General features: G+C 37.2%; 4 protein-coding genes across 4 annotated transcripts; 3 read left to right on the top strand and 1 right to left on the bottom strand.

Annotated features, from left to right (window-relative positions):
* Nucleotides 1-592: 592 nt before the first annotated feature.
* On the top strand, nt 593-1,252 carry LOC137736559 (uncharacterized). Its single transcript, XM_068475811.1, has one exon. It carries the CDS (start codon nt 664-666, stop codon nt 1,132-1,134), a length of 471 nt encoding a protein of 156 aa, XP_068331912.1. The 5' UTR covers nt 593-663; the 3' UTR covers nt 1,135-1,252.
* A 1,113-nt stretch (nt 1,253-2,365) lies between these two features.
* On the top strand, nt 2,366-3,332 carry LOC137736803 (probable calcium-binding protein CML16). Its single transcript, XM_068476074.1, has one exon. The coding sequence runs from the start codon at nt 2,515-2,517 to the stop codon at nt 2,989-2,991; it is 477 nt and encodes a 158-aa protein (XP_068332175.1). The 5' UTR covers nt 2,366-2,514; the 3' UTR covers nt 2,992-3,332.
* A 675-nt stretch (nt 3,333-4,007) lies between these two features.
* On the bottom strand, nt 4,008-10,146 carry LOC137736802 (putative phospholipid-transporting ATPase 9). Its single transcript, XM_068476073.1, has 10 exons — nt 8,702-10,146; nt 7,007-8,355; nt 6,788-6,898; nt 6,416-6,692; nt 6,125-6,322; nt 5,768-5,977; nt 5,536-5,661; nt 5,330-5,428; nt 5,024-5,215; nt 4,008-4,915 (listed from the first exon to the last, which is right to left on the bottom strand). Exons 1-10 carry the CDS (start codon nt 9,095-9,097, stop codon nt 4,283-4,285), a joined length of 3,591 nt encoding a protein of 1,196 aa, XP_068332174.1. The 5' UTR covers nt 9,098-10,146; the 3' UTR covers nt 4,008-4,282.
* A 9,894-nt stretch (nt 10,147-20,040) lies between these two features.
* Nucleotides 20,041-25,356, top strand: LOC137737719 (tRNA(adenine(34)) deaminase, chloroplastic-like). Its single transcript, XM_068477267.1, has 4 exons — nt 20,041-24,089; nt 24,165-24,252; nt 24,649-24,776; nt 24,877-25,356. The coding sequence occupies exons 1-4, from the start codon at nt 20,278-20,280 to the stop codon at nt 25,151-25,153; spliced, it is 4,305 nt and encodes a 1,434-aa protein (XP_068333368.1). The 5' UTR covers nt 20,041-20,277; the 3' UTR covers nt 25,154-25,356.
* Nucleotides 25,357-26,443: the final 1,087 nt, after the last annotated feature.

Below are 26,443 nucleotides of genomic sequence, written 5' to 3' on the forward strand. Positions count from 1 at the left end.
CGCGACAATCTCAGATCGAAAATACGTACCCCTCTTTTTCGAGCTTGTTAAATCAGCCTGCAGGCTGCCCCGTCACCCTCAGAAACGTGGAAATCTTGAGTATAGCCAAGGATATATTCTTACAAGTCTCACTCGTCGCGTGCTAAAATATTTGGGGTACAATGTAAACTGGGTTTGCAAATATTAGTAAATCTGCAAGTCTTCCCAGAAAGGGGAGAGAACTGTCTTTGAAAGACAGCTCTGTGACAGCTTCTATGGAAATGCTTAAAGCTATCAAAGAAATCTTCCACCAAGGAGAAGTAGAAGCCAAGCAACAACAGCTTTTATGTTTCCTTTTCACATCCTAATATTTTAATATATTACAGAACGGGATAAGCTTGTTTTTCGTATTTTAGATTAAATTAGAATATCGCTTGAAAAAAGAAATTCGATTATATTGGATAGCCCCTATTGGAAGCTAGAGTGTTTTTTTAATGTTAGACAATGATTGAAGTCATGACTCATGTACAACGCCACATATCATTCCAATTGCTTCACCCTTTCTATTACCTCCCGCAAAGGCAAGGAACTTATTCCTTAAACACCACCACCACCGGGGCATGAAGATTTCTTTAAACTGTTTTCTCCACCACCACCACCCCTTTCCTCCCGATTTTCGCAGCCATGGAAGACTGCAACATGATCGCCGCAGACTGCGTCGTGATTTCATGCTGCTGCCAGTGCTTGATCCTCCAAATCACCATCTTCATCTTGTACAAGCTCCCTTGCAAGTTGATCCGAAAGACGAGAGAGTACACCATGAAGAAACTTCAACAGAGAAGGAGAAAGGAAATTATAGTGTTGGATACATGTAAAGATGTTGACTTTGCGAGTGTTGTCGGAGAGTCTATGAGATCATCCATGGAGGCAGGAGGAGGACATAGTTGCAGGCGCTGCATGGAGGAGGTGGAGGAGGTGCTGCAGGAGTTTTCTCAGAGAGGAGAGTTTGGATTTGGAAGCTTTTGGGGTAGGGGAGAATTGGGTTGCTCCCCAACTCATCATTCACCAAATCATGATCCATTTGATACTAGTTTTGTACAATATCACCTGATTGAAATGGTGGCTCTGTCATCTATTGATCATAAAGCTAGGTAGCTATTCAATCGCGAAAAAACTTACCTGCAACATGTTTCGTATGTTCCTCATTTCTCTGCATTTCTAGTCACGTAACATGTCTTATCACATAATTAGTCATCTGACAATAAATGTAGAGTGACGGGTATAATCGAAACGGGTTGTAGTAGCCACTGATCAAAATATCGTGGCTCATTCATTTCGTTTTATGATGAAAATGTATGAAATTCAAATGGAACAAACGTTGAAGAAGGTTATGCATATATATGACATCACTTGTTATATATCAAAGGCTTAGATTCTTAAACCTTATCTTAGATCTCGAATATAATGACATCATGCTTATAAATGTCAAATAATTCTTTATTGTCACGCGTCTACACGACCAAACTATGTCAACTTTGTAAATATGTTGTCATTGAAGCTCTGCATATTCTAAGAAAATGCCACTTTCACATAGATTCCATTCCACACATTGAATCTCAAATGTTCTTCACCTAATTATGTTAGCTCCAATCATGCGATGGTGACCAGAAGAGTCTGAAATGATTTTATGAATCTTTTCGATCTCTAAAAAAATGGATTATCGTGACGAAACTACCAACTGATTCCCTTTTTTAAAGAAGGAAGAAAAATGATTGAACACTCATCACAGCTCGGCCATGTTATTGATAAAAACAAAACAGAAGTTGTTAATTAATCAATTAATGAATCCAGCATAATCGATAGTTTATTTTAGTTAACATTGGACTAAACACGTTAGAATAAGTTTAACTTTTATGGGAATTGAGATCAAACTTGAGTGCATAAAAGCAAATGCATCACCTTAACGAACTGACTTAATTCACATATGTCATCGTGTTGAATTTACTTCAAAACTTAAACAGACCCAAATCAACACTCTATTACCAAAATAGAAAACACATGTTTAAGTCATAAATATGGAAAGATTTTTCATTGTGCTAGAATACGGACTGATATACAAGTGTCATGATACAATTGGTAGAAATATTATTTTCAAGTTTTTAATCAACTGTATTTTGATACTTTATGTACCAAAAAATATTATCGACACACTTGAAAAATTTCTCCCAAACATAGTCAATCAACAAACAACCCCTAAGTAGCATCCCCCCAATATATAACCACGCAGCAAAAAAATTGATCAACTCTTAGCAAAAACGCGTTTTCAGTTTTTAAACTTTTAATCCAAACACAAGAAAAATTAAAACTCAAAAAACAAAAACAAAAACCAAAAAAAACCCAAAAACACAAACCAATCAGCGCCCCACACAAAAAACCCCAAATTAAACTCCCAAAAACTCACAAAATTCAAATCGTCTGGATCTATCGATCCCTTCCTTTTTCTTCTTCTACTTCTTCTCGGCCGCCATTATACTAATGATGGCCGCGCTCGGATCCGATCAGCTGAAGCAGCTGAAGGACATCTTCATGCGATTCGACATGGACTCCGACGGCAGCCTCACCCAGCTCGAACTCGCCGCCCTCCTCCGCTCCCTCGGCCTCAAGCCCACCGGCGACCAGCTCCACGTCCTCCTCTCCAACATCGACGCCAACGGCAACGGCGCCATCGAGTTCGACGAGCTCGTCACTGCCATCCTCCCCGACATGAACGAGGAGATTTTGATCAACCAGGAGCAGCTCATGGAGGTCTTCCGGTCATTCGATCGCGACGGCAACGGCTACATCACCGCCGCCGAACTCGCCGGATCCATGGCCAAAATGGGCCACCCCTTGACGTACCGGGAGCTCTCCGATATGATGAGGGAGGCCGACACGAACGGCGACGGCGTCATTAGCTTCAACGAATTCGCGACGATCATGTCTCGGTCCGCCACTGATTTTCTCGGGATTTGATAGGGTGTGGCGCGGGTATGATCGGATCTGCATGGTTTGACTTTCCTCGCTGACTTTTATTTTTATTAATTTTTTGTTTTTCGTGTGTGGGATTTTGCGGGCATGTCTTTGATTTCTTGTGGATGAAGAAAAGAAGGAAGAGGATCTGCACAGACAATCATATACATTGAGACATGCCCTCAAGGCCCTTTTAGTTAATTAAGATCAGAATTACCAATTAATTATGAACACATCTTGTAAATTTTTTTGTATAAATAATAATTTGTGTTATTAGAAACTTAGAATTTAATGTTACTCTGCATGTTATTCTTAATGTCAGAATATGATTTGGTAATTCCACGTGAACTTGGTTTCATGCACGGTGAGAGATATTTGAGAATTTGCATGGTGAGATAGATTCGAGAATCTGTCTTGTAATCGGTTGTATATTCCGTGAAAAGTAAATAGAGGGACATATAACAAGAGATAGTTAAGAATCTCTTCATGCCCGGACATTAGAGTACGAATTTACTTTTTGAAGAAAAGGAAAAGGAGAAAATGGAAAATTTTGGTTTAAAACACATAATGGCATTGGATTTTCTTTAATGTTCAAACCAGAGACCGCAAAACAAGATATTTTTCATGCTTAATTCTTGCTGCACAAACAGTTTAACAACAACAACGAAGTCTTATTTCACTAAATGGGGTTGGCTGTATGAATTATAGAACCATCACTGCACTTGGTTTTGCGTCAAGTCTTCTGTTAGCTCCAAGTACTTTATGTCGTTTCTTGGAGTCTCTTTCCAGCTTTCTTGGGTCGTCCTCTAACCCTTTTGCCATAAGTCTCTACCTCATAATCACATCTTCTAACCAGAACATCGGTAAGTCTTCGGTTCACAAATAATTCGTTGTTAAAAAATTAATAGCTCGTTTGATAACCATTTCGTTTCAGTTTTTTGTTTTTATTTTCGTTATCAAGAAAAGGAAAAGGGAGAATTCATGAGAAAAAGAACAGAAATGCAAGAAGAAAACACAAGTATGGAACCCCGCGATAAATTATTTCACTATGTATTACATACATTGGCCAATGACTCAAAATTTACAATCTCTAAATCTAACAGAGCCGAAAACTGCTTCTGTACAGAGTCATCTGGCTACAGGGGCCCACTCCTAAGAATAAATTGAACCAAAAAATCTTGTATAACATATATGCAACCCATCGATGTACAAAACGCAGCGTTTTTCAAAACTTGGGAGAGACTGAAGCTGTATCCTATGAGACCTACTATACCAAAGAACAAACTTACAAAGCTTATCTACGGTTACGACGTCTGTCTTTTACACGGTTGGCCCTCGCTGCTAATCGCGCCGTGAAACCAACAGTCTGTGGCCGCAAAGATCTCTGCCGCACCATGTCACAAAATTCGGGATCATTTGATGTGCCCTCATAGCGTATCCACTGTATCATTCTATGGTACATTGGGAAGAACCGCATTTGAATGGCTGAGTATGTGAAGTATGGGATTAGAGCGGCGATTGGCACGAAGATTGTGAGGAGCCAGAACGAAGGGGCGGGGGCCAGGGCTTCAATGAAGATTTTGTAGGCAGTGGTGGAGGTTGTGGGTGACATGGCGCCGTACGCCAAGAGAAAGAGGTACCATAGTGCAATTGAACCCCAGATGAAGAGGTGCTGTATTAAGGTGAAGTAACTGATGGCAAGTGCCATCTGCAAGTTCACAACCCAAACTATGCACGTGTACATCGTTGCCCCGAGAATATCCATTCCGGCAGTTTTGCCCTCATTGTTGAAGGCCTGCTGATTTAGCGCTTCCGTGCAGAAGAAGAAAATAATCACGGCAGTTATTAACCCATTCAACATCCATCCGAATATTCTACGCCAGCTGAAGAGAACATTTTGCACCCCTTCTTGGTATAATAGAGGAAACTGTCACACAAAACAGGATAGACAATTAATACCAAAAGTTTCAAAACAAGGCTTGAAATTAAGTATGTTAATCCGAACGGAATTTCACATGTAACCCAGTGAGCTTACCTTGAGACAAAACCGCGCAGATACATCCTGGTCGAGAACTCCCAAAGCAACCACCGGAAGTGATGAGAAGAATACGTTATAAAGAGACAAAAACCAGTCGTTGTATGCAGGCTGTCCAGAAAAGGATGTGTTTGCCTCGTATAAGAAGACAGTGAAACCAAATGCGATGTTCTTGTAGAAGAAGTAGCAAATCTGCAAGGACAAATTTGCACACGAGTTTTAGCCTGTGATAATTTAAATTTTTTTCGCCACATTGTCGAAGATTCTGAAGTCTCAAGTTTGTTTCATAGTATATGACATGCATACCATTGATGAGATCCTCCTGTAACACCAATGCCCATGGACAAGCAGGAGACGCTCCAAGTATCGAAATTGGGCAATCGCAATATCACTTGACATGACCGCCTGTGAAAAAATAAGCATGAAAAGTTCATGAGAATAAAAGTTAAGAGGAAAATACAGTGAAACAAGAATTAATTTCGGTAAAACAATTGGAAGAATCTGTACAATACCTGCATTCCTTCAACACCACTAATTCCAACCCCAATATCTGCTTCTTGGAGCATGCCCACGTCATTGGCTCCATCACCGATCGCTAGTGTTGTTTTCCCAGTTCCAGATTTTACCAGTCTAGTGACCTATTTTACATTTCACCATTGAAAACAAATTAATTCTTTTCTGAGCATGATATAAGAACAAAACTGCAAAAGAAAAAAATCCTTATGTTATAATTTGTCAGCATACCAGTGCCTTCTGTTTAGGTGATGAACGGCAGCAAATAACAGATGCACAGCCAATTGCAAGATTTAAAAACAAGTTCTTTATATCATCCTCCAAAGCGTAAGCAAGCGATTTTCCATCAATGATCAATGCAAATGCCTCAGAGTTCCCGCTCGATGCTATAAGCTGAGCCTTTCCCCTATTTATCTGATCGAGAACACTTCCTTTTGATGCCTAATGATGAATCAGCAAATATCGTATCAGCATCATTACTAAGGTATTATTATATTGTTGAAGTAAACCGTTTTACTTCCTTGAGTATTAAGCTACAGATTCCGTTTTCAATAACAAACAAATTCAACTATATGTATATAGTTTTACCTTGGCGATGGCCTCCTTTTCTCCTGCCTTTTCCAACGCTTTAATCTCCGGAGACTCCAAAGTGATTACAATTTGCTTCATTCCTTGTCTAAGCAAGCTACATGCAAACCCAATATTGATGGCAGTCTCCATCTTATCTCCAGTCAAAACCCAAATCTTAATTCCTGCTTGGGCAAGCTTGTCAATGCAGTCAGGAACCTAACCAAAAAAGAAAGAAAGAACATTAATTCAAAATCTGATATCGTCTATAAAGAAACTTCCATGTTACCCCATCAATATATGACTACATACCCCATTTTGTAGTTTGTCCTCAACAGCAGTTGCACCAAGAAGAATTAGATCTCTCTCAATCTTTTCTGTTACTTCATCAATCACTGTTTCACGATCTGCACTAATTGAATTCTTGGCCTTGATAAAATTTTGATTGAACTCTTTGTATTCGTCTTCCTCAAGTACACGATAAGCAAGTATCAAGGTCCTCAGCCCTGCATCAGCATACTCATTTAGATGATCCATGGTTTCTTCTTCAAAATCCGAACCATTTTTGGCAAGCCTTTCAAGCATAACACTGAACAGAAAAGAAGTTATGCTGGTTAGAAAAACAGTTTTAAATTTGCAGTAAGAAGTAAGAAAAGATTCAAGTTTAAGGCAGCAAGCACTTACTTGTCGGCACCTTTGGAAAGTAATAATATTTTTCCTTCCTCACTTCTGACAATCACAGACATTCGCTTCCTTGTGCTGTTAAACTCTAAAACATTGAGAAGGCTATACGTCCTGCAAAAATGACATAACTCAATGAGTATACTCTCTACATTACTTACTAAGAGCAACAGCACAGATTTAAAAGTCCTAATAATCAGAAAAACAATGCAATATACGAACCTCTCAACTTTTTTGCCAGACACTGGATCCAACTCTCGCAGTGATATGGTTGTTTGCGTTCTTTTGTAGAATTCAAAACCAAGTTCTCTTGCTGCAATCACAAATGCTGCTTCATCAGGAGATTCAGCCTCATATGAAACATTCCCAGTAGCTTCATCAACTTCCGGAATTGCTGTATGACAGATTGCTAATAAACTGAAAAACTTCTGGATGTATTCTGCATTAGGCTCATTAACCCAGTTTCCATTCATGACCCTTTTGTCTGTAAAATTAAAGCCTTTGATGGGTGCCCTTGTTTCAGTAGAGTCCTTGAGATTGTCCCCTCCACTTAGTTGATGAACCAATGGTGAACCATTTCGTCGACCCATAGCCCTCTCAACCTCAGTAAAGCCTCGGCCATAAGCTGTCCCGGCCACAGAACACTTAATGAACTCCATTGAATTGCAGGTCAAAGTTCCCGTCTTATCAGAGAGAATTGTGTCGACTTGGCCAAGTTCCTCGTTCAAGTTTGAGGTACGGGCGTGTGCTGGTTTGTCAGCCTCTTCATAGTACATGTGAACATCTCGATTGATGAAGATGCTCTGAAGAACCTTGACAATTTCTATGGACACATACAAGGAGATGGGGATAAAGTAGCTATACAACATTAGGGCAGTCAAAAAGTGGTAAATTGCTGCATACGGAGCTCTTTTAGCATCAAAGAAAATTTTTGAATTATCTGGCCTGAGATACCACCTTTTCATGGTCCCTTTGTTTAGGTCATCTTTCGTTGCAATCCCAAAGAAAATGGACCCAACAAATGCCATCATAAATAAAACACAGAACAAGAAGTAGATAATTTTATCCATCTTCCTCTCAACTCTGCTTCTTTTTGAAGGAGGGGCGGTAGAATTTTGAATAACCTTTGTGTCAGGACCAGTGAAGATAACAGCTCCATATACGTAGTCTGTATTTCTGAGTTTAGAGTCTCTCAGGAGAAGCTGTTGAGGAGAGACAGGAAATTGTTCATTGTCGAACTCCATAGTTCCAACAAATGAGTACAAATTTGCATTCGGGTCTTCACATTTAACAATGGCGCTAAAATCGTTGAAGTTAGAATCCTCCTGCAAGGATGAAGTTACTTCCAACGCTTGTTTTAACTTTAAATTTGTCTCCCCATCAAGGTTCATGGTCTCAACATAGCAAATTGCATCGTCAAAACTGGATGAAAGCAAGAGGAGGTCTGTCGGAAAGAATTCATCCTTTTCTACCTTCACTATATCTCCCACTCTCAGATTTCTCCACGCAGTATGATTGAAAGCCCCATTACCATCACGTACTTTAACCTTTCGATTGTTCACCTCCATATCCTGGAAAATCATCGCACTTGTGAGATTACATAGCTGCGGTTGACAGTATACCAGAACCAGAAAATGATATGTAAACTATAAAGCAGGTAAGATACATGGCACAGTCAAATAATTCAGATCGAGCATATCTTCAAGGAAGTTGAAAAATCTAGTTTGATTATCCTCCAAGCCTCGGAAAACTTTCATTCAATAAATTTCCTCATCAATTCTAACTCCCAAGATAGTTACAGTAAAATTCAACAGTTAAAAATCCTCAACTATTAATTTAAGTCATTGAAATTTTAAGGGACAAGGAAAGAAAAACAACCAAAATGTAGAGCCAGGCTGAAGAAAGAAAAACCAGTACCTGTTGTTTTCGATGCCAATCTTCGATACCCTCTTTCACCATGGTCGCGCCAATCACAATAATAAGAGGGATGATCGCGCTGACAGCGCTATATGGAGCCAGAGCTGTGAATGCCAAAATACCAGTGACTAAGAAGTAGAAGTTGGCCACCCTTCTGAACTGCTCAAACAAAGATTTTGGCAAGAAAGTAGCAAGTGTATACTTTGTACTTCTAACATAATTGTCTCCGTAATTTTGCATCTGAGCCTCGAAAGATTCCGGTTCATTGCAGTAAACCACTCTGGAAAATCCTGGTCCCCCGATTTGTGAATGTTCATCTCTCATAGAAGATTTACCACAAGTGAAAGAATAGATCTTGCTGAAATGCAGCCTTCTTCTTCTGCCTCCACCCCTCATTTTCTCTCTCTAATTCCCTCTCACTCTACCACAAGCTCCAACCAACACAAACCCAACTTACAAGGCTAAAAGCTGCTTTTGAATTCCAAACCCTCACTAATTAATGCAACTTCTTCAAAAGGAATAAAATCCAAACGCAGTTTTGAATATGTATCCTAGTGAAAATAAGAGGTACCAACTTCTGCAGCTGCTTCTTGAAAAGCAATTCCTCAGTGAAAAAGAAAACAGCTTCTTTCTTAAAAAAAATAAACACCCACAGCAAGAACCCAGTTCCACAACCCCCCAAAAATTCACAAATATTAAACACAGCGACACAAAAGTGGGGGAAAATCCCAGAAAATAAATAAAACTTTCTCAGGCAGAAAGCTCAGAACCCCAGTACACAAAAAACAAACAAATTTGGTATCCGACAGAGAGAAAGAATAAATAAAAACAAAGAATTTTTACAACCTGAATAGTAAAAAAAAACCAGAAAAGGCTTACTGATAAGCACCCTGCTTTTTCCCCTTCTGCACACCCAGCTCTCTAATCTGCACACCCAAAGTTGTAAACTTTTTCTCTCAACAGAAGAAACCCACAAATCCAAACCCACATATATTCAGAAATAAGAGTTGGGAAAGATTGGTTTTATATGAACAATATTCGGGTGTTTGAATTTTCTCTAAAAACTGCAGCTTTGAACGGCGACTTGGTTCGGATCTCGCATTTTGACTAATGTCAAGGACGCGCATTTGCCTTCGGTTTTTTCTTTTTTTTCTTTTATTTGAAAATTGATTCCAAAGACTCAGCTGCTTGCCCAGAAAAAAACAAAACGAAGAATAGGGAGGAATGTTTGAAATGGATTTACCGAATTGGAAAAATAAAAGGGTTGATGGGGAAGGTCTAGAAGAATGATCTGGTTAATGGAAATTTTCCGGGTAAGTTCAGTTTCGCGGGAGAGTTACGGGGGGAGCTCCTCGTCAATGGGGGTGACTGTTTTATGCGTGAAATGGTCTTCTCCTTCTAGTCCCTCTCTCTCTCTCTCTGGAACTTGATTAGAAAAGTCCCCGAAATGATTTGCATTAATCTTCTGATGTAATGATTAATTAGCAGATAACTAATTCATTAATCAGAGGGAGGAGGAGAGAGGGGAAAGTGGAAAGTGGAAAGTGCTTCAAGGAGATTACTGGAAAATTAGGGTTTTTTATTTCAGAGTAAATTTCTTCTTTGATCGGTTTAATTTTTCATGGTTTTTCTTAATTGGTTGGAAAGAAATTTAAGACAAATACAAATTAAAATTAAAGAAAAACTAATGAAAAGGGTTTGAAAACTTTGAGTTTTAACGATAAAGACAAAATAAAGCGTAAAGTGAATAGTATCAAGATTAATTTTTTAGTGTAAAAATATGATTTTTCGTTAAAATGAAGAGTACTGCAAACTTTCCGTGTAAAAATGTGGTTTTTTAAATTTAAAATTAGGGAAGTCAAACGGGATGGGCGGGGCGGGTCAAACACTCTTACACCAAAGCACGCACATCACATGATGCACCTTTTCTTGTCTTTTTATTTGTTTCAAATTTTTTTATGTAATGTTTTTGTACTTTTATAATCCTTGGCACTTTTGTCTGGTTCAAAGGCCAAAAACAAAGGCCAAAAAAAAAAAACTCATTCTGTAAGATTGGTTATATGAATTTTATAGCGTTATTGTGTTCAATTTTGTTTCAAATTCTTCGTTAGCTACAAGTATTTTATATTTTTTTGAAATCTCTTTTCAGATCTTCCTAAGTATTCATATCCCCTCTTCTTCGTCAATTCAAAATAAAAAAGGGGAAAAAACTTTTGTTCCAAGTACCATGAAACACTTGTATTTTTTGAAGTTTAAACCAAAAGGAGTAAAGGATCTTGAATCGTTTATTTTAGAATATACTTTGGTAAATCTAGGGAGTCATATAGAGGGAATTAACCAAAGCAATTCATAATTAATTAAGGAATATGGAATGGTAAATAAAAAAGGTAAATCAAATATAGATGCATCTATCCACGTCGACATATATGGTAACAAATCTAGCTCTATTAGCAAACAAACTCGGACAATATTGATAGTATTTGGGAAATAACCTATCAAGAAGAACTGAGCTAGATGCCACCTTTTCTCAAACAAAAAAAAAAAAAAAAAAAAAAAAAAAAAAAAGATGACTCCATGGCTATTGTGTTATGTTGTTGAAACAAATCTAAGTTGACAATTTCCATCTTTTTGAGACAATTATGCATAGTTGCAGATTAATTATGAGACAATTAAGGAGGTGTGAGTTGAACACATTGACAAAGAGAAGAATATTATGATGGATTAGTTGATTAACTGGAATTTAACCAGCTCGCATAGATGATATTGTTGGAGTCTCTCGGACTCGTTTTGTGTCTGCTACATGCTTTGTAGTTTGCTATTTGGTCCCAACAAAAATGTCCCCTATGTTTAGTAATGAAAGAGACCACTGCGTGCACCGCTCCATCCATTGCATGATCATCGTAACGAATGAAATTACACACGGAACCTCAAGATCATAGAGGAACTTCAAGTGACTCATATCAATCGTCATCTCACCCTTCAACATAAGGATTAGATTGATATTTTACAAATACTTAATTTCGGATAACTCAATTGTAGCGACATAACATTGTTTTGTTTTGAGTGCATACAATTTACTATGATCCGTTACAAAAAATTAGGAATAATTTAATATTTTCAACTTCGTTTGTATCTATGGACGCGTGTGTTAATTAAGGTGGCCGTGCAGATGGAATATTTACCCACCAAAAACCAAAATGGTACGTAAACGTAGCACGGGCAGCAGGTGGCCGGCTCAGAATATGTATAACATGTGATTAGTATTACATGCATGCATGAATTGGGAAAGAGGCAAAAGAAGCCGTCGAGCCCGTGAAAGAAGACACCGTTTTGGTCAGCAAAAACTAAAAAAATTTGCCGTCACAAAATCACTTTCATCAGTTCATCCCATAGGATAGGACCATATCATTTCAAGTCTTCAATCAGTATACATGTATATACACACACAATATATATATATATATAGAGGATGGATCTCTCTACTTGCATAATGAAATTTAATGTATGTGTCTTTATTCCAGACACACTAAAAAATATCTCGATATATTACTGTTCACTAAGGTTATTGACCAATAAGCTTGTACCATTTCATAAGAAAATTGTAGCATGCATTGTGTCTTGTTTCATTGGAATTGTCATTTGTGAATCGTCATTAGGGGGATGGTGGTCCAGCATTGGCCCTAAGGAGTTAACCACTATATTCTATTAACCCTTACTCAAAAAAAAAAAAAAAAAAAAGACAGTCATCCTTTCCATTTTACATGCTCCAACTATTAGGGTTTAGGATGAAGAATGCAACACGAGGACTTCCTAGGAGATCACCTATTTCAGTATTTAGTTTCACCTAAACTCGTTTAATTTAGGAGTTTTGTTGGGATTCAGTAAAATAAAAACTATTAGGATTTAGGATAAATACTAACATGCATGGGCTCCATAAATATAAGAAGAGCATACATTCGACAAATTGGACAGAAATTAATTAATCACATTACAATAGGGCCAAAAAGTTTGTTACAGACATATCCATCCATTTCCTTATCCCTCCAACAACCATGTACATAAGAAATTGAATAGTAAAGTGAAAGCAACCTACTACACATATATTTATGTGTAATGGATGGTCCTGGACTGGTTTGGATAAATTATTGTAGATAAACAGTAAATTACATGATGTATTGTTCTACATATTATTTTTTATATGTCCTCTTTTATCAACGTAGATTAATGAAAAACAAATCTATGTAGATATAATGCATTGTGATCATGCTCAAATTCATTGAAAGTTGCTCGCCATAGCAATAGAAAATAAAATCTCTCATAAAATAAACTAAACGGATCAATGTGGACGGATCATTTTGTTCTAAAACTAATTTTGAAAGAGTTGTATGGTTTTTTTCCGACGAAGCCGGTAACTATGCTAGAAGTTTTGTTCGTAACTGCTGAGTGTCTTGCAGCTCCTGATGCTGCGCAGCTGGCTTTTGGCAGTAAGTTTCCGCAAGTGGTCCTTGAGAATGATGCTCTTCAAGTTGTTCAGAACCTGGGCAGCATGCAGATGTGTTCTACTCCACTGGGCTTGATTGTGGAGGATATCAAGTCTCTTTTGCAGAACTTCGGAGATGTCCGTGTATGTCATATTCGTAAAAACGACAATGTTATAGAGTATAGATTGGCCAAATTAGACTAATTTTAATTCTTGTCAATTTGAGGAGCCCTTAACGTGATCAAGGATGCCCTATGATTGTATGTTTCATTCACGTTAATAAAATTGCTATCGTTCACTTTAAAAAAGAGCTGCTCAAATAATGTTCATCCAAATATTGCATTATCTTGAGATGGTCAGTTCCTAATAGCTATTATCTGAACCCGATTGGAAAGCAATTTTAAGATCCAATTATCTGCTTTGACTAATCAACGTGTGGATTAATATGTGTTAAGTGGATGACATGTGAAGAGCGAAAGCTTCCAATTGATGCATCATTTGCTTACATGACCGGATGAATTATATAGTGACACGTTTTGGCGACTTGTGCAAGAGTGGCTGCTGCAGAAGCATTGGGCAACGACTAGTACAAATAGAGCCAAAATTACAAAAGAATAGAAAGAAAAAACATGCAAATTAAGACGAATGCATCAATATTATATATATATATATATATCCTTAGAATATCCCACCCACTTGATTAATGTAACCCCACACAAATTATAGTGCCTTAATTGGAATTGTAACTGTCATGGTAAATAAAGTTTTTATTTTTAACATATATTTTGAATTAAAATTACTCCCTTTTTTGGTATAGTTTAGAGTAATAACGTTACTTACATTAAAAAATATATATAAAAATATATAATAATGGACATGTGGTAGTAAAATTCAGTTATCTTAATTTGGTCTCGACAAAATTATACCTATGAAACAAAGTAACACATTTGATCAAGGCCAAAGCCTCACGCGTCCACGAGGTGGGTGATTGGGAATGGACCTCCGATGTAAGTCATTTTATCTTAAAAGAATTAGTGTTTTGGGTTTGTATGCGTAGTAAAAGCTTACCAAAAATTGGTTGAGATGAGGTATTTATAGGAAGGTGGCGGGCCTAGTTGTAGGATTTTGCCCTACACGTGTCAGCTTCCCATTAGCAAGGTGAGTCATTCGTAGATGAATGAAGAAAGAATAATCTCAAAGATATTAATTATGAGCTAACATCTTCGGATGATGATGGTAGTATGATTGAGTGTGGTGAGGATTCAATACTTGTGTTAGTTGGTCTTCAATTAAGAGAGTATTAAAGATACAATTCTTATCTTTAATGCCTTTAACTTTTCTTTCTTGGTAGGACATAAAGCTTGGTGGTGTCGTAGTTTGTTGCTCAAGCCTCCAATATTAAACTCATGCGCGTGGGAATATTTGTAAGTCTTGCCTATTTAATGAGGCATTCTTGTCTTTTTAGAAAAATTCCAAGTGTCGTTCCTAAGATTATCTATATAATAAAATTAAACAAATACTTGAATCTATTTTAATTCATTAAAAAATTAAAAAAATAATAAAAGATTGCCAATAAACGCTACCTAGTTTAATAAGAAGAATTCATAATTCTTTAAATTGGATTTTAATAAAGATAAATAGAAAAGTAAACCCCAATTACGTGACCTTTTATGATCAGATTTCCTGTACATGTTTTCCCACACAAGGAAAAAGAAAATTCATATGCATATTTAACGCGTGGAAAGCTTCGTCTACGATTTTTCTTTTTTTAGTATGTAGCATGCATTGTCATTCTACTCAAATAAACTTATTATTTATTAATATACCTAAAACTTGGAGAAATTGTTTTATTGTGCCTGGAATACGGGTTGTTAAGTTTTAGGTTTATTGTGTGCCTTCCTTTGTTACATCTTGTAATTGCTACCACACATGCTCATAGCTTAGAGTTAAGGTGCAATGCTAATCTGGAATTACTATTGAGGATTGATCCTGTCAAAGCACCAGCCATCTTCGCTACAAAAGGGTTTGTATCATACATTAGCATATGCATGTCAAACTTATTTTTCTAGATTCCTTCTGTCTAGTGTAGTTGTCTAGTCAGAATTTTCGTCTGTTTTCTAGCTATCTGGCACGCAAATTAAGAAAGCCAACATGGGCCAACTGACACATTTTTTCGTGCGTGGATCTCTCAGCCTTGATCTGGGAAGGTCTCTTTGGAATGTGACATGTGTCTCTTTGTCTTTCAGGTCTGAAACATCCAGCTTCCATTAAAAAGGTTTCCAAGGTTTCGTTTGTTATTTGGTTAGGATTTTCACATTTTCAATAAAAGAGTGCATTTAGCCTAGAGCTACCTCTTAAGCTTCCAAACCGAAACTCTAGCCACAAAACCATCTCATGCACAAATACCTAATCATTGTTTGACTAGATTCATGTTAGGTTATTCTTCAACTGTTTGACTGGAGAACTTGACTAGTCGTTGAATCCTCATTTCTCGAACACATCATAACATCATATCATTTCATTGATCATGTTGATCTCGGTATCACAAGGTAATGAGCTCAGGATCAGCTGGCACTTCGTGAGGACCGAATGAGTCCGTCTTGTGTAAGGCAAGGTTGCACAAAGGTAAAGCTGCTCCATAGATAGGAATCTAAGAATTGAGCTTGTGTGGTCTTTGTATGAACTTTATTTACACTAGTGGATTGGACTCAGTGGAGAGTCCTCGGTTTTTTACCCAGAGGTGGGTTTTTCCGGCCAAAAACTTCATTGTGTGTCAATACTTTGCAAAGCTACCCTTATGTCCAAATAATCATTGTTAGAGATAAACTTTGTAGGGTGTGCTAGTATTGACACTTTGTTAACTAAGTAAACCTAACTCAAGAACAAAAGCTAAAACAATAAATGGAGATCATTTGTCTTGCTTTAGCAATATCAGTTTACTTGGTTTATATGCTTGTGGATATCTAACAACCTGTACTTAGTTGACTAATTCATCTAACTAATCAATACAATTACTTCTAATTTTTTATTGTGGGGTATTCCACTTGGTATCAATTTCACAAGTGGTACACCACGTGTTATTATATAAGTGGAGGAAAGTTTTATTTTTTGAGTTATTACACAAATATCTCATTACTTGTATAGTGACATGTAATGTATTATTCCATGTTCTGAGCGCATTGAAAAATTCTTTCCAAAACTTGTATACTAGGTCAAGATCTATTTTTTCAATGTAGATACTAGATCCTTGGCATCAAAGTCAAGCACCATATAGAAGTTATAACTCGACTATTATTCTCATGGTCAAGCATGACTTGGAGATGGAAAGGCCTGAGTGTTTTTTATTGCATACAAAAAAGATTGACAACGTGGGAGGTATCGGTTTTATATTAACCGCGTTTCGGAACTCGGAAGCTTCATATATGCCTAGTACTGGTAGTAGTGGAATATTCACGATTATTTCATAACCTAAGCTTCAAGAAATGTAACGTGCAGGAGTTGTGAGCTAGCTAAGGTTCCGGGTTTGAATAATTCAACTACTTGTTAATTAGGTTGTATTAAAGTGAGTTAGCCAGGGAACGAAGGGCCATGCGGATCTTGATGGAATGGTGAATTGGGAGAAATATTTTAATGTGCCAAAAATAAAATTAGGTATGTTAAGTGTAACAATACAATTAGTTATAATTTTTTCTTCAAATTTATAGCTAATTGTATTATTACACTTAATATATTAGATCATCTTCTCAAAACACTAAAAAATCTCTTGATCAGTTGGCTGCTGGTCGTGTAATATTATAAAGCTGTGTGGGTTATGGGTTATTTTGCTTTTTCCACCAACTTATATAAATATATTGTGCACATGTATTTTAAATTCTATTGGTCTTCTCAATCAATCATACAATTTATACATGCACACATGTAAATTCTCTTGGTCTTCTCAATCAATCTTATTTAATATTCGCTAAGTCTATTCTCGACGTATGTGCATACGTAATAATGTTATATATACATGCTAATTTGATTCATCCTACACAAATTCTATTATGTTCTAATTTATTTTAAAGAATTTTAACGAAAAGCTTCTAGTACTGTTTACTTTAACAAAAATCATATTTTTACATTAAAAAATTAATCCTGGTAATATTCATTTTACTTTTTATTTTGACATTTTAAAACTCAAAATTTTCGAACTTTTTTCATTAATTTTCTTTTTATTTTTATACTTCAAAATTTTTATCGTTAAATTTTAATCAATGATAAGAAATTTCAATATACAAAATAGCCTGAAAGATACTACAAATTTTCCATTTATCATACTTGAGATTATGATAATTAGTTAATGTTCCATTGTGTGGAATGTGGAACAAAGTGGACGCGACTTGCATGTGAAAATAGAAGCAGCTCAATTTCTAATGTGGTGTGCTTGTCGAGCTGATGTTATATCATGCCATGTGTGGTTTGGCAGCCTTTCGTGCCACGCTTCGATGTCTAGAACAGAAGACTTTTTAGAAGGCTTGGATTGACAAAAGAAAACAAAACCAACTAATTCAATTTATTTTCCTAAATCAAATCGCTCAAGACGTGCTCTATTCAGAATCTCTTAAAAGTAAGTTCAATTTGAACTCGGTGATACCTATATGTTTTGTCCTAAATAAGGATAAATAAAGTTTTATGTTTCATTAGGTTTAGGGGTTAATTGTTGTGCAAATGATGTTAATTAAGATTGAGTAAAAATTTCGGATGACAACTAACTATACACCATCCAAATTTGAAGGACATGCTGGTAAAAGAAAATGTATCACTCTTCCAATCCCATGTATAACCCCGAAAACTCTCTAGTACTTCGGATTATAATTTTATATTTTAAAAATTTTAATCGTTATTTTTTTATCCTTGTATATTTGACAAAAAATAAAGATGTAACGGTCAAAACTTCAAAATATACTAAAATACTCTATATTACGTTTAGAATGAAATCAAGAAAGTGTCAGTATCAGGAACAATATCCATCAGGTAGAAATTTTTTTGGTGTTGAAGTGGAGTTCCATTAGTTTGATCGAAGGAATTTCATAAAGATTAAGGTGACCTACCAAACATCATCCAAGGCAGAAGGTCTTTTGTGGCGTTACACATCCACCAACCATGCATGGACAAATATGGCAACTTCCCTACATGGGCACTCTTGAATTTGAACAAGTGTGGAAACCCTAGAGGCCAAGTTTATTTTATCTTATAAATCTTTTTGAGTAATGCTAAATTTGTAGACAAGATTTTGCAAATTAAATGATATAGAAGTTGATAATTGAATTATTACTTAATCGTTGATAAACATGTTCTTTTCTTATTGATGACACATCATTTAGTTTTGCAAATTTTGTTTCTAAATTTAATCATTCTGATATTACCCAATTTTTTTTTATATATGTTACAACATTGGCTCAAACACGATTTAAATAAAAGAAAACTAATGAAAAATGTTTGAAATCTTTTAGTTTTAATGATAAAGACAAAATAAAGGGTAAAGTGAATAGTACCATGTTTGACTTTTTAATGTTAAAATATGATTTTTCGTTAAAGTGAACAGTACTGTAGACTTTTCGTTAAAACTTCCTTTAAATAATCATATTATACAAAAATGTTTATATCCTGTAACGTAAGGGGGAGAGTTGACATTAATGGATGGAAAATAATTGGTGGAGCTGGTTAATTATGCACTTGCCCAGCTCAGTCGCTTGTTTGGGATTGTTTATAGGGTCAGTAGATTATACAAATGGGGGAAGCAAGCCAAAGCAGTAAGTAGAAAGTTGCTTTCATATTACGATTAAATATTATATTGGTCATTATTTTTTTTTTAATTTTTATTTATCCTTCTGTCATGATTGATTGATTGATTGATTGATTGATTGATTGATTGATTAAAATAGACGATGATAGATTATTGATAATTAATTAGTTATATCCATCGTGAGGCGATTTGGTGATTAGAAATAAATTTCATGTTTGTATTTTATACAGTACGTTCTGTTTTTAATTCTTGATGCATATGAATCACATAATAGTAGTTAAGAAAGACTGAAAAACTTATTTGAATCTTCCCGATTCTTGAAAAAGTAAATTGCAATGGTGAAACCACAACTAATCCCTTTTTGAAAAAAATAGTTATCTTCCCACCTTCCCCTCAACTCATCTTCATACTTGCGATAAGCAAAATTAACTTGGTTGGATCCATATTAATTTTGCGTTTGCAAGTTTGAAGATTTCGACTCCAATGTCTATAACACCACCGAAATAATGGTAACGAAAAGTTTGCGTCTTTATGTCGGTTCTTTGCAAAGTCAGTCGTTATAAAAGAACTCATATAAAACTTCTTAGATATTACATAAACAGAGACAAATTAATATGATTTTGTTGTTGATAAAGTTAGTTGGATGTCGCGAGAAGATATTCAAAAGGACCTTTTGATTTGGATAATTCTTTCAGTATATAATATATATGATTACGTGGTATTGGATGAGATTGATAGATAAAATTTTATATTTTTGTGATACAAATGACGAGGTCATACACCCCAACACGAATTTTTTTGTTTGGACACGGGCTCTTCCTGCAAATTGAATTACGGTCAAAAAACTTAAAATTAATGAGCCCAATGAACAAGAAATTGGGTTCATTTGTTGGTAACTTAGTGTCCACCAAGCATTAAGCCCACTAAAAACCCACACTAACCTTCCATCTAATATCCGGTCCAGAAAATATTGTGTCAAAAACTACTCGGTCCAAACAAATGGTTGAGCGCAAAAATTGACCGAGTTAGTGTTGTACCCAACGAGTCCACTCAATTGTGAATCGTTCTCCTAGGTGGATGTGTTCCGCTCTCGTTCATTTTCCAGCTTAGCAATCTGGAAATATTTTTTGGGTAAAATTAGCAATCTGGATTTTGATCCACCCAAAAACCAAACCTTTCCTTCACTCGGAGCTTCACTCTCACGAGCCCTCCAAAACCCACTTCTCAATTCGAAGGTAAGCTTCCTCCTCCTCCTCTCTCTCTCTCTCTCTCTCTCTCTCTCTCTCTCTCTCTCTCCCTCTCCTGGTGGATATGCAGAACACACATTTTAGCTCCAGTTTATATTCTGTGAGAAGCCAAGGCTCCCTGTCCTATTCCTTCAATGATTACTCTTACTTGTTGAATGAAAGATTTGAAAGGAACCCAATAAACCCAATTCATTGTTCATCATCCAAATCGTGTTGTTGTTGTAATTGTTGTGAATTTTCAATCCGTAGAGTGCCCATAAACCCGTGTTACTTGTATGGTTTGAGGCAATCCACATTGCTTCAATGGTCAGCTTCTAGAAGGTTGGTTTTGGGTGGCGGGGACCGGTGTGGTTATCGTGTTCAGGAATGTAGGCCTGACTGGGGTTGCTGTGGGCTCCCTTGCTCAGTTAGGGAGAGGAGTGTGTGTGATAGGAGGGGGAGGAGAAGGAATGGGAAGTGTAGTTGTGTGGTTGATGGGGAGGGAGAGGGTGGAGTTTATGATTCGGGTGATCTCGATGATGCCGAGGCTATGCTCAGCTTGTTGAGTGAGGAAGTGGGTGAGGAGTGTTTTTGGAGAGGGGGGAATGGGGTTTCGTTTAAGAGAGTGGATGTGGAGGGTAGGAGGAGTTTGAGTGGCCGAGGGAGAAATGTCAGTTCATCTAAGAGAGTAGAAGAGGAGAGTAGGAGGAGTTTGATCGGTAGAGAGAGAAAAGCGAGTTCGTCGAAGAGAATGGAACAGGAGAGGAGGAGTTTGATTGGTAGAGAGAGAAATGAGAGTTCATCTAAGAGAGCAGAAGGGGAGAGTAGGAGGATATCAATTGGTAGGGAGAGAAATGGTGGTTTGTCTAAGAGAGTAGAAGTAGAGAGGCGGAGTGTTGGTGGTAGAGAAAAAAATGGGAGTTTGTCTAAGGGCGTACAAGTGGACATCGAACAAGACAATAGTAGTGAGTGTAACAGTAGGAAGAAGAAAAGTAATGTTAGGGTGAGTACTTCGGAGAGCAATTCGAAGCGCCAATTTGGATCAGCCACAGTTGATTTGAGTGAAGGGGATTTCAGACAGAAAGAAGAGAGGGGAATGATTTTGAGAGGTGAGAATCGTAGTGGAATGAAAGGAGGTTCTAGTTCGTCTTATTACTCTTTGTCATCTTCAGGTGATTTCGGAAGTGAGGCAGATGCTCAGGATAAGCATGGCCTCTTTGGGGAATCAGCGTCAAGTGTGTACGAGGATTCAAAATTTGATATTGGCGGTAGATTTGATGGGCAGGTCATTGAAGATAACAGGAAGTATAGAGACGATTCCAAGGGCAAAGGAGAAACAACAAAACAAAGAAGTGCTGTAGTTGATGGTGGTGTCATGTGGGATTGGAGGAAGAAGACAGAAAAGAAGCTTACAGAGGTAGTAGCTGAAGAAACTGAGGCTGGTGGGAAATCCTCAGAAATGCCGTCAAGAGTGTCGAAGACCAATCTAAGTGAGTTAGGAGAGGCCTCTGGATCCCGCAAGCAATTTGATGATCAGCGAGAGAGTTCATATTTGACTAAGGGAACAAGAGAACAATATAGTCAAATAGGGAACCAAGTTGTTGGGGTTGGTGTGACTGATTCTAGAAGAAAATTTCAAGAGTGCAATGAATCAGAAATCCATGGAAGTGAGGTTGAAACAACTTTCTTGTCCCAGGAGAGACTCAGTGGAAGGGAAGAAAACCTAGCAATAGCTACAAACTTGGTGCAGGAAAGACAAGAGGAACGTCACGACACAGCTGGATATATCGGTCAACAAGAAGAGTTAAACAGAGACCACCAAAAGATTTCAAAAATCTCACACATTCAAGTTGTTGATGTTCAAAGGATCTCTGATAGGCGGAGGGAGACTGATATAAGAAGGATTTATCAGGAAGAAAAAGCAAATATGTTGTCGAATTCAGCAAATGAGACAGACGCGCAACTCCATGAAATAGGCCAGCAGGTCATTGGACTCGTTGACTCGGGAAGAAAGTCCCCACAAATCACTGAAGTATCAGAAACTTGTGATAGTAATATTGAAAGGGCCAACATTGTTCAGCCTGAAACTAGAATTACAAACCAGGTAGGGCAGTCACACTTGGTTCCTAATCCAAGTGGAGAGTCATCACAGCCATGTCCCAAAATAGACGAGAAAGCTTTTCAGAGAATTCTATCCGGAAAAGGAACCGCTGATGAAAAGCGCATACAAGTGAAACCCACAAAAGAGGCCCAAAGTGACTCGGGAGAAGCCTCTAGTTTCCAAGCATCTTTGGACGTGGTTTCCCAAGCTACAATGCAACCGCATAATGTTGAGGGGCATAAGAGAAGCCCACGGGCAATGCTTCTGCCTCCCCCTTCTCAATTGATAGCTAGAGGATCGCTGCGCATCGAGTCATCAAGTGGGACGACAACTCAGGGAGTTTCTGAAGAAATTCTAGATAGTCGTTCGCCTGCCTTGCGTACTCATTCAGGAAAACAAACTTCTGCGTTGCACCAAGAATCATCCTGTGGGAGTGGAAACTCCGAGAATCAGGGGGAGATTTTATACCTCATTCCTGAAGATGCTCTGGGTTCAACTTGTCGTATGGAGAAATCATCTTCACAGTTTGTCAGGGGTTTTGTTCAGAAAGTAAGGCATGAAGTCTCAACTTCTGAAAACCAGAACGAGAATACTGTCTCAAGTAGCGGAAATGGAAACACTCAGACTCAAGGGGAGATTTTATACCTCGTTAATCCTGAAGATGCTTTGGATTCAGCTCACCGTTTGGAGAAGTCATCTTCACAGTTTGTTGGGGAGCTCTCTGATAGAGCAAGACATGAAGTCTCAACTTCCGAAAATAAGGATGCAAATACAGTTTCTGAAGCAAAATTGGTGCATGGAGGTGAGAAGAATGGGCAAGTGGATTTTAGTCAAAATAGGTCTGAAGACTCTCAGACGAAGGGAAATGACACGAGGCGTTCATCTGTAGGTTCTGGAACCAAGGGGCCTGCAGATGAAATGTGGGATGTGACAGACACATCTGTTCTTAAAACCCCCAAGTTAGAAAAATCAGATGCTACTACAACAAGTGGGGATGCCGTTGTCAAGAGAACTGGCAGGTCCATATGGAACATTGTTGCAGATATTGTTAGGCTGAGGTGGAGTTCGCATGCTGAGACCCCTCATTCTGCTGTGAGGTTGGGTGGAAGGATTTCGTCAAATGAATCTGCAAGTAGTGAGGCATGGTTTTCTGGCCATGAAACCGAGGACAACAATGAAAAGAACACAAAAAGGGAAAAAGACCTGCAACATCGGCTGCAACCGTCTAAATCATTTCCTCAAAGTGGAAAGGACAAAGTAAGATATCTTGAAGCAGGCACACCGCCTTCTCCTAATAAAGAAGAAAGTGGGCTGACATCAAAAGTCATTTCTACATCTTCTAGTGAGAGAGCTTTGGGTTCAAAAGAGAATCAAAAGAGTTTTCGAGGTTCTTCTGGCATTGAAAAAGTGGAGTCATCTCAACCACTAACTGCTAGTGGCGTAAAGCCTGCTGTTGTTGAAGAAATTTCAAATGCCAGTAACATTGTCTCCGGAAGTGGGTCAATGGAGCACATGGACCAATTTGGCAGTCAGAAGTTGAATGAAGGAGTATCAGACAATGTGCAAACTAGTGGGGAATTGAAACAAAGAAAGTTTCAGAGGAGTACGCAAGTCCTCAGAGACAGATTTGACGAATGGGAAGAAGCACATACACTTGAAATTGAACAAAGAAAAATGGATGAAATGTTTATGAGAGAAGCACTTCTCGAAGCTAAGAAGGCTGCTGATAATTGGGAGGTACCTGTCGGGGCTGTTTTGGTACAACAAGGGAAGATTGTTGCACGTGGATGTAACCTGTGAGTTCTATTAGCTTATATGTATATTTTATAGTTAAATGCTTTCTTCTGGATATTTACACTGATGTGTATCAGAGTGGAAGAATTACGGGATTCAACAGCCCATGCAGAAATGATATGCATACGGGAAGCTTCAAATGTTCTTCGGTCATGGAGGCTTTCGGTAATTTCTCTGTTATTTAGTTGTTAGTACCCATTTCAATATATATATACATGCATATTGATGATCTGAATGGACATATTCTAGTCATGGAATCATGCTTTTCTTCCTCTCCATTAACAATTTCCTTCTGGCTTCTGTGTCTGCATGATGACATTGCAAAGTTAGAGAGCAGTCTTTCTTTTTTCATTAAACATCAAATATCTGTATTTCTATTGGATGTTAAAAAACTTCCTAAGTTGTAAAATGGAAGCGATGTCAGTCACATTTATCATGAAATTTATAACCGTGGAAGTGTTTTGTTGACATTGGTTTATATGTAACTCAACTTACTACTTAGCGATGAAGGAAGCCAGGCCATCCCACCTTAGACTTAGCTCTTGTTTTCTGATGTCTCAGGAGACTACTCTGTATGTAACACTTGAACCGTGCCCAATGTGTGCTGGAGCAATACTCCAAGCAAGAGTTGACACTGTTGTATGGGGGGCTCCAAATAAGCTTCTCGGAGCTGATGGCAGCTGGATAAGGTATGCGAGTTGTGTCCTTCGTAACCCCGAACTGGATAAGGTATGCGAGTTGTGTTCTTCAATTGCTCCTTATCTTATCAACCTGTAAATATGCTTGCAGACTTTTTCCTGATGGGGGTGAAGGAAATAGCTCGGAACACTCAGACAAACCAGCTCCTCCTGTCCACCCATTCCACCCAAATATGACAATCCGACGTGGAGTGTTGGCATCGGATTGTGCAGATATAATGCAGCAATTCTTCCAGCTGAGGAGAAGGAAGAAGGAAAAGCAAGCAGACCCGGCAGCAGCGCCCCCGCATCTTCATCGAATTTCTCTCCATCCATCAAAGTTAATTACGAAGATGCATCGCATCTTCCACATAATGTTCTGTTTGTAAGAGTTCAAAGACTGTTAGCTAGTTTGATGAATGTACAAATCTGTGTCGAATTTTGGCGAAATTTAGTTGTCTCTCTCTCAGTTTGTCCTAAAATTTTGCCAAAATATGTCTACCAGTATAATTAGATTTCACTAGTGATCCGAATATGACTACGTCGTGCATGATGTGAAATGGGAAAAAATACTAGGAAATTATAAAAGCACTTTTCGGAGAAGCACTTATCAATTTGTTTTAAAAAACTATATGAATTTTTAATAAACATTTAATTGCAATTTTAACAAAAGCGTGTGCCAAAAGAACTTACAGAAACCTAGCATTTACAAGCAAGGCCACGTAAATGGGATAATGCTCTAGGGTACTTTCTTGGGTGAGTAGTCAGTACTTCGGATATTTTAGCCGTTAAATCTTTGTTTGAAAATACAAAAATAAAGATATATTGAAAATACAAAAATAAAGATCTAAAAACGGTTAAAACACCCAAAGTACTTGATACACTGGAGCATCCAAATTTTTTTGATGTCCTAGAGAGTGTATTTTTTTTTAATATAGCTTTTAGGGGCATTTTGATATAGATGTCTCAAATTTGATTTTTTTTAATCAAATATTTATAACTTTTAAACTTTTGATCAAACATTCTTCTACTAATTTTTAATTAAAAATTATGATTTTTATTGTATTTAATTAACCAACTAGTTCAGAAAATATTATCACAAATATTCTAAAATCACCACAAACATCCTATCTTATCTTATCATAATTCGTTCAAAATGAATTTTTCTTATTCAAATAATTTGTTGTTTTAAATTCTAAAAACACATAAACATCCTATCGAGATACAATTATGAAATATAACATGCACATATATTGAATATAACGTACCACGCATATATATTAAATATAACGTACCAATCATTTGGTACGTTATTGGTACATTATATAAATTTAATCTGGGTACATATTAGTATTTTGGTATGTTATAAAATATTGCTTTTGGTACGTTATGCAATTCTTTATTTAGTACGTACCAAGTTATTAGTACGTTGTATTATCCTTATTTTAGTACGTACAAAACTTATGGTAAGTTATGTGTAAGTTGTGTAACCCAAAAAACTACATCTCAATTTTAATTATAAACGACTCTTGTTTTTTTATAATCTATATAAAATGTTAAGTAGGAAATTGGAAAAACTATATTTCATCCAATTAATCTTGAACCCCAATAGATATAATTGAATCCTTAAATTGAGGAAGGGATGAGATTCCATAAAAATAGCAATAAATTAATGAATA

This window comes from Pyrus communis, chromosome 6 (genome assembly GCF_963583255.1).
Source record: "Pyrus communis chromosome 6, drPyrComm1.1, whole genome shotgun sequence".
Classification (NCBI taxonomy): domain Eukaryota; kingdom Viridiplantae; phylum Streptophyta; class Magnoliopsida; order Rosales; family Rosaceae; genus Pyrus; species Pyrus communis.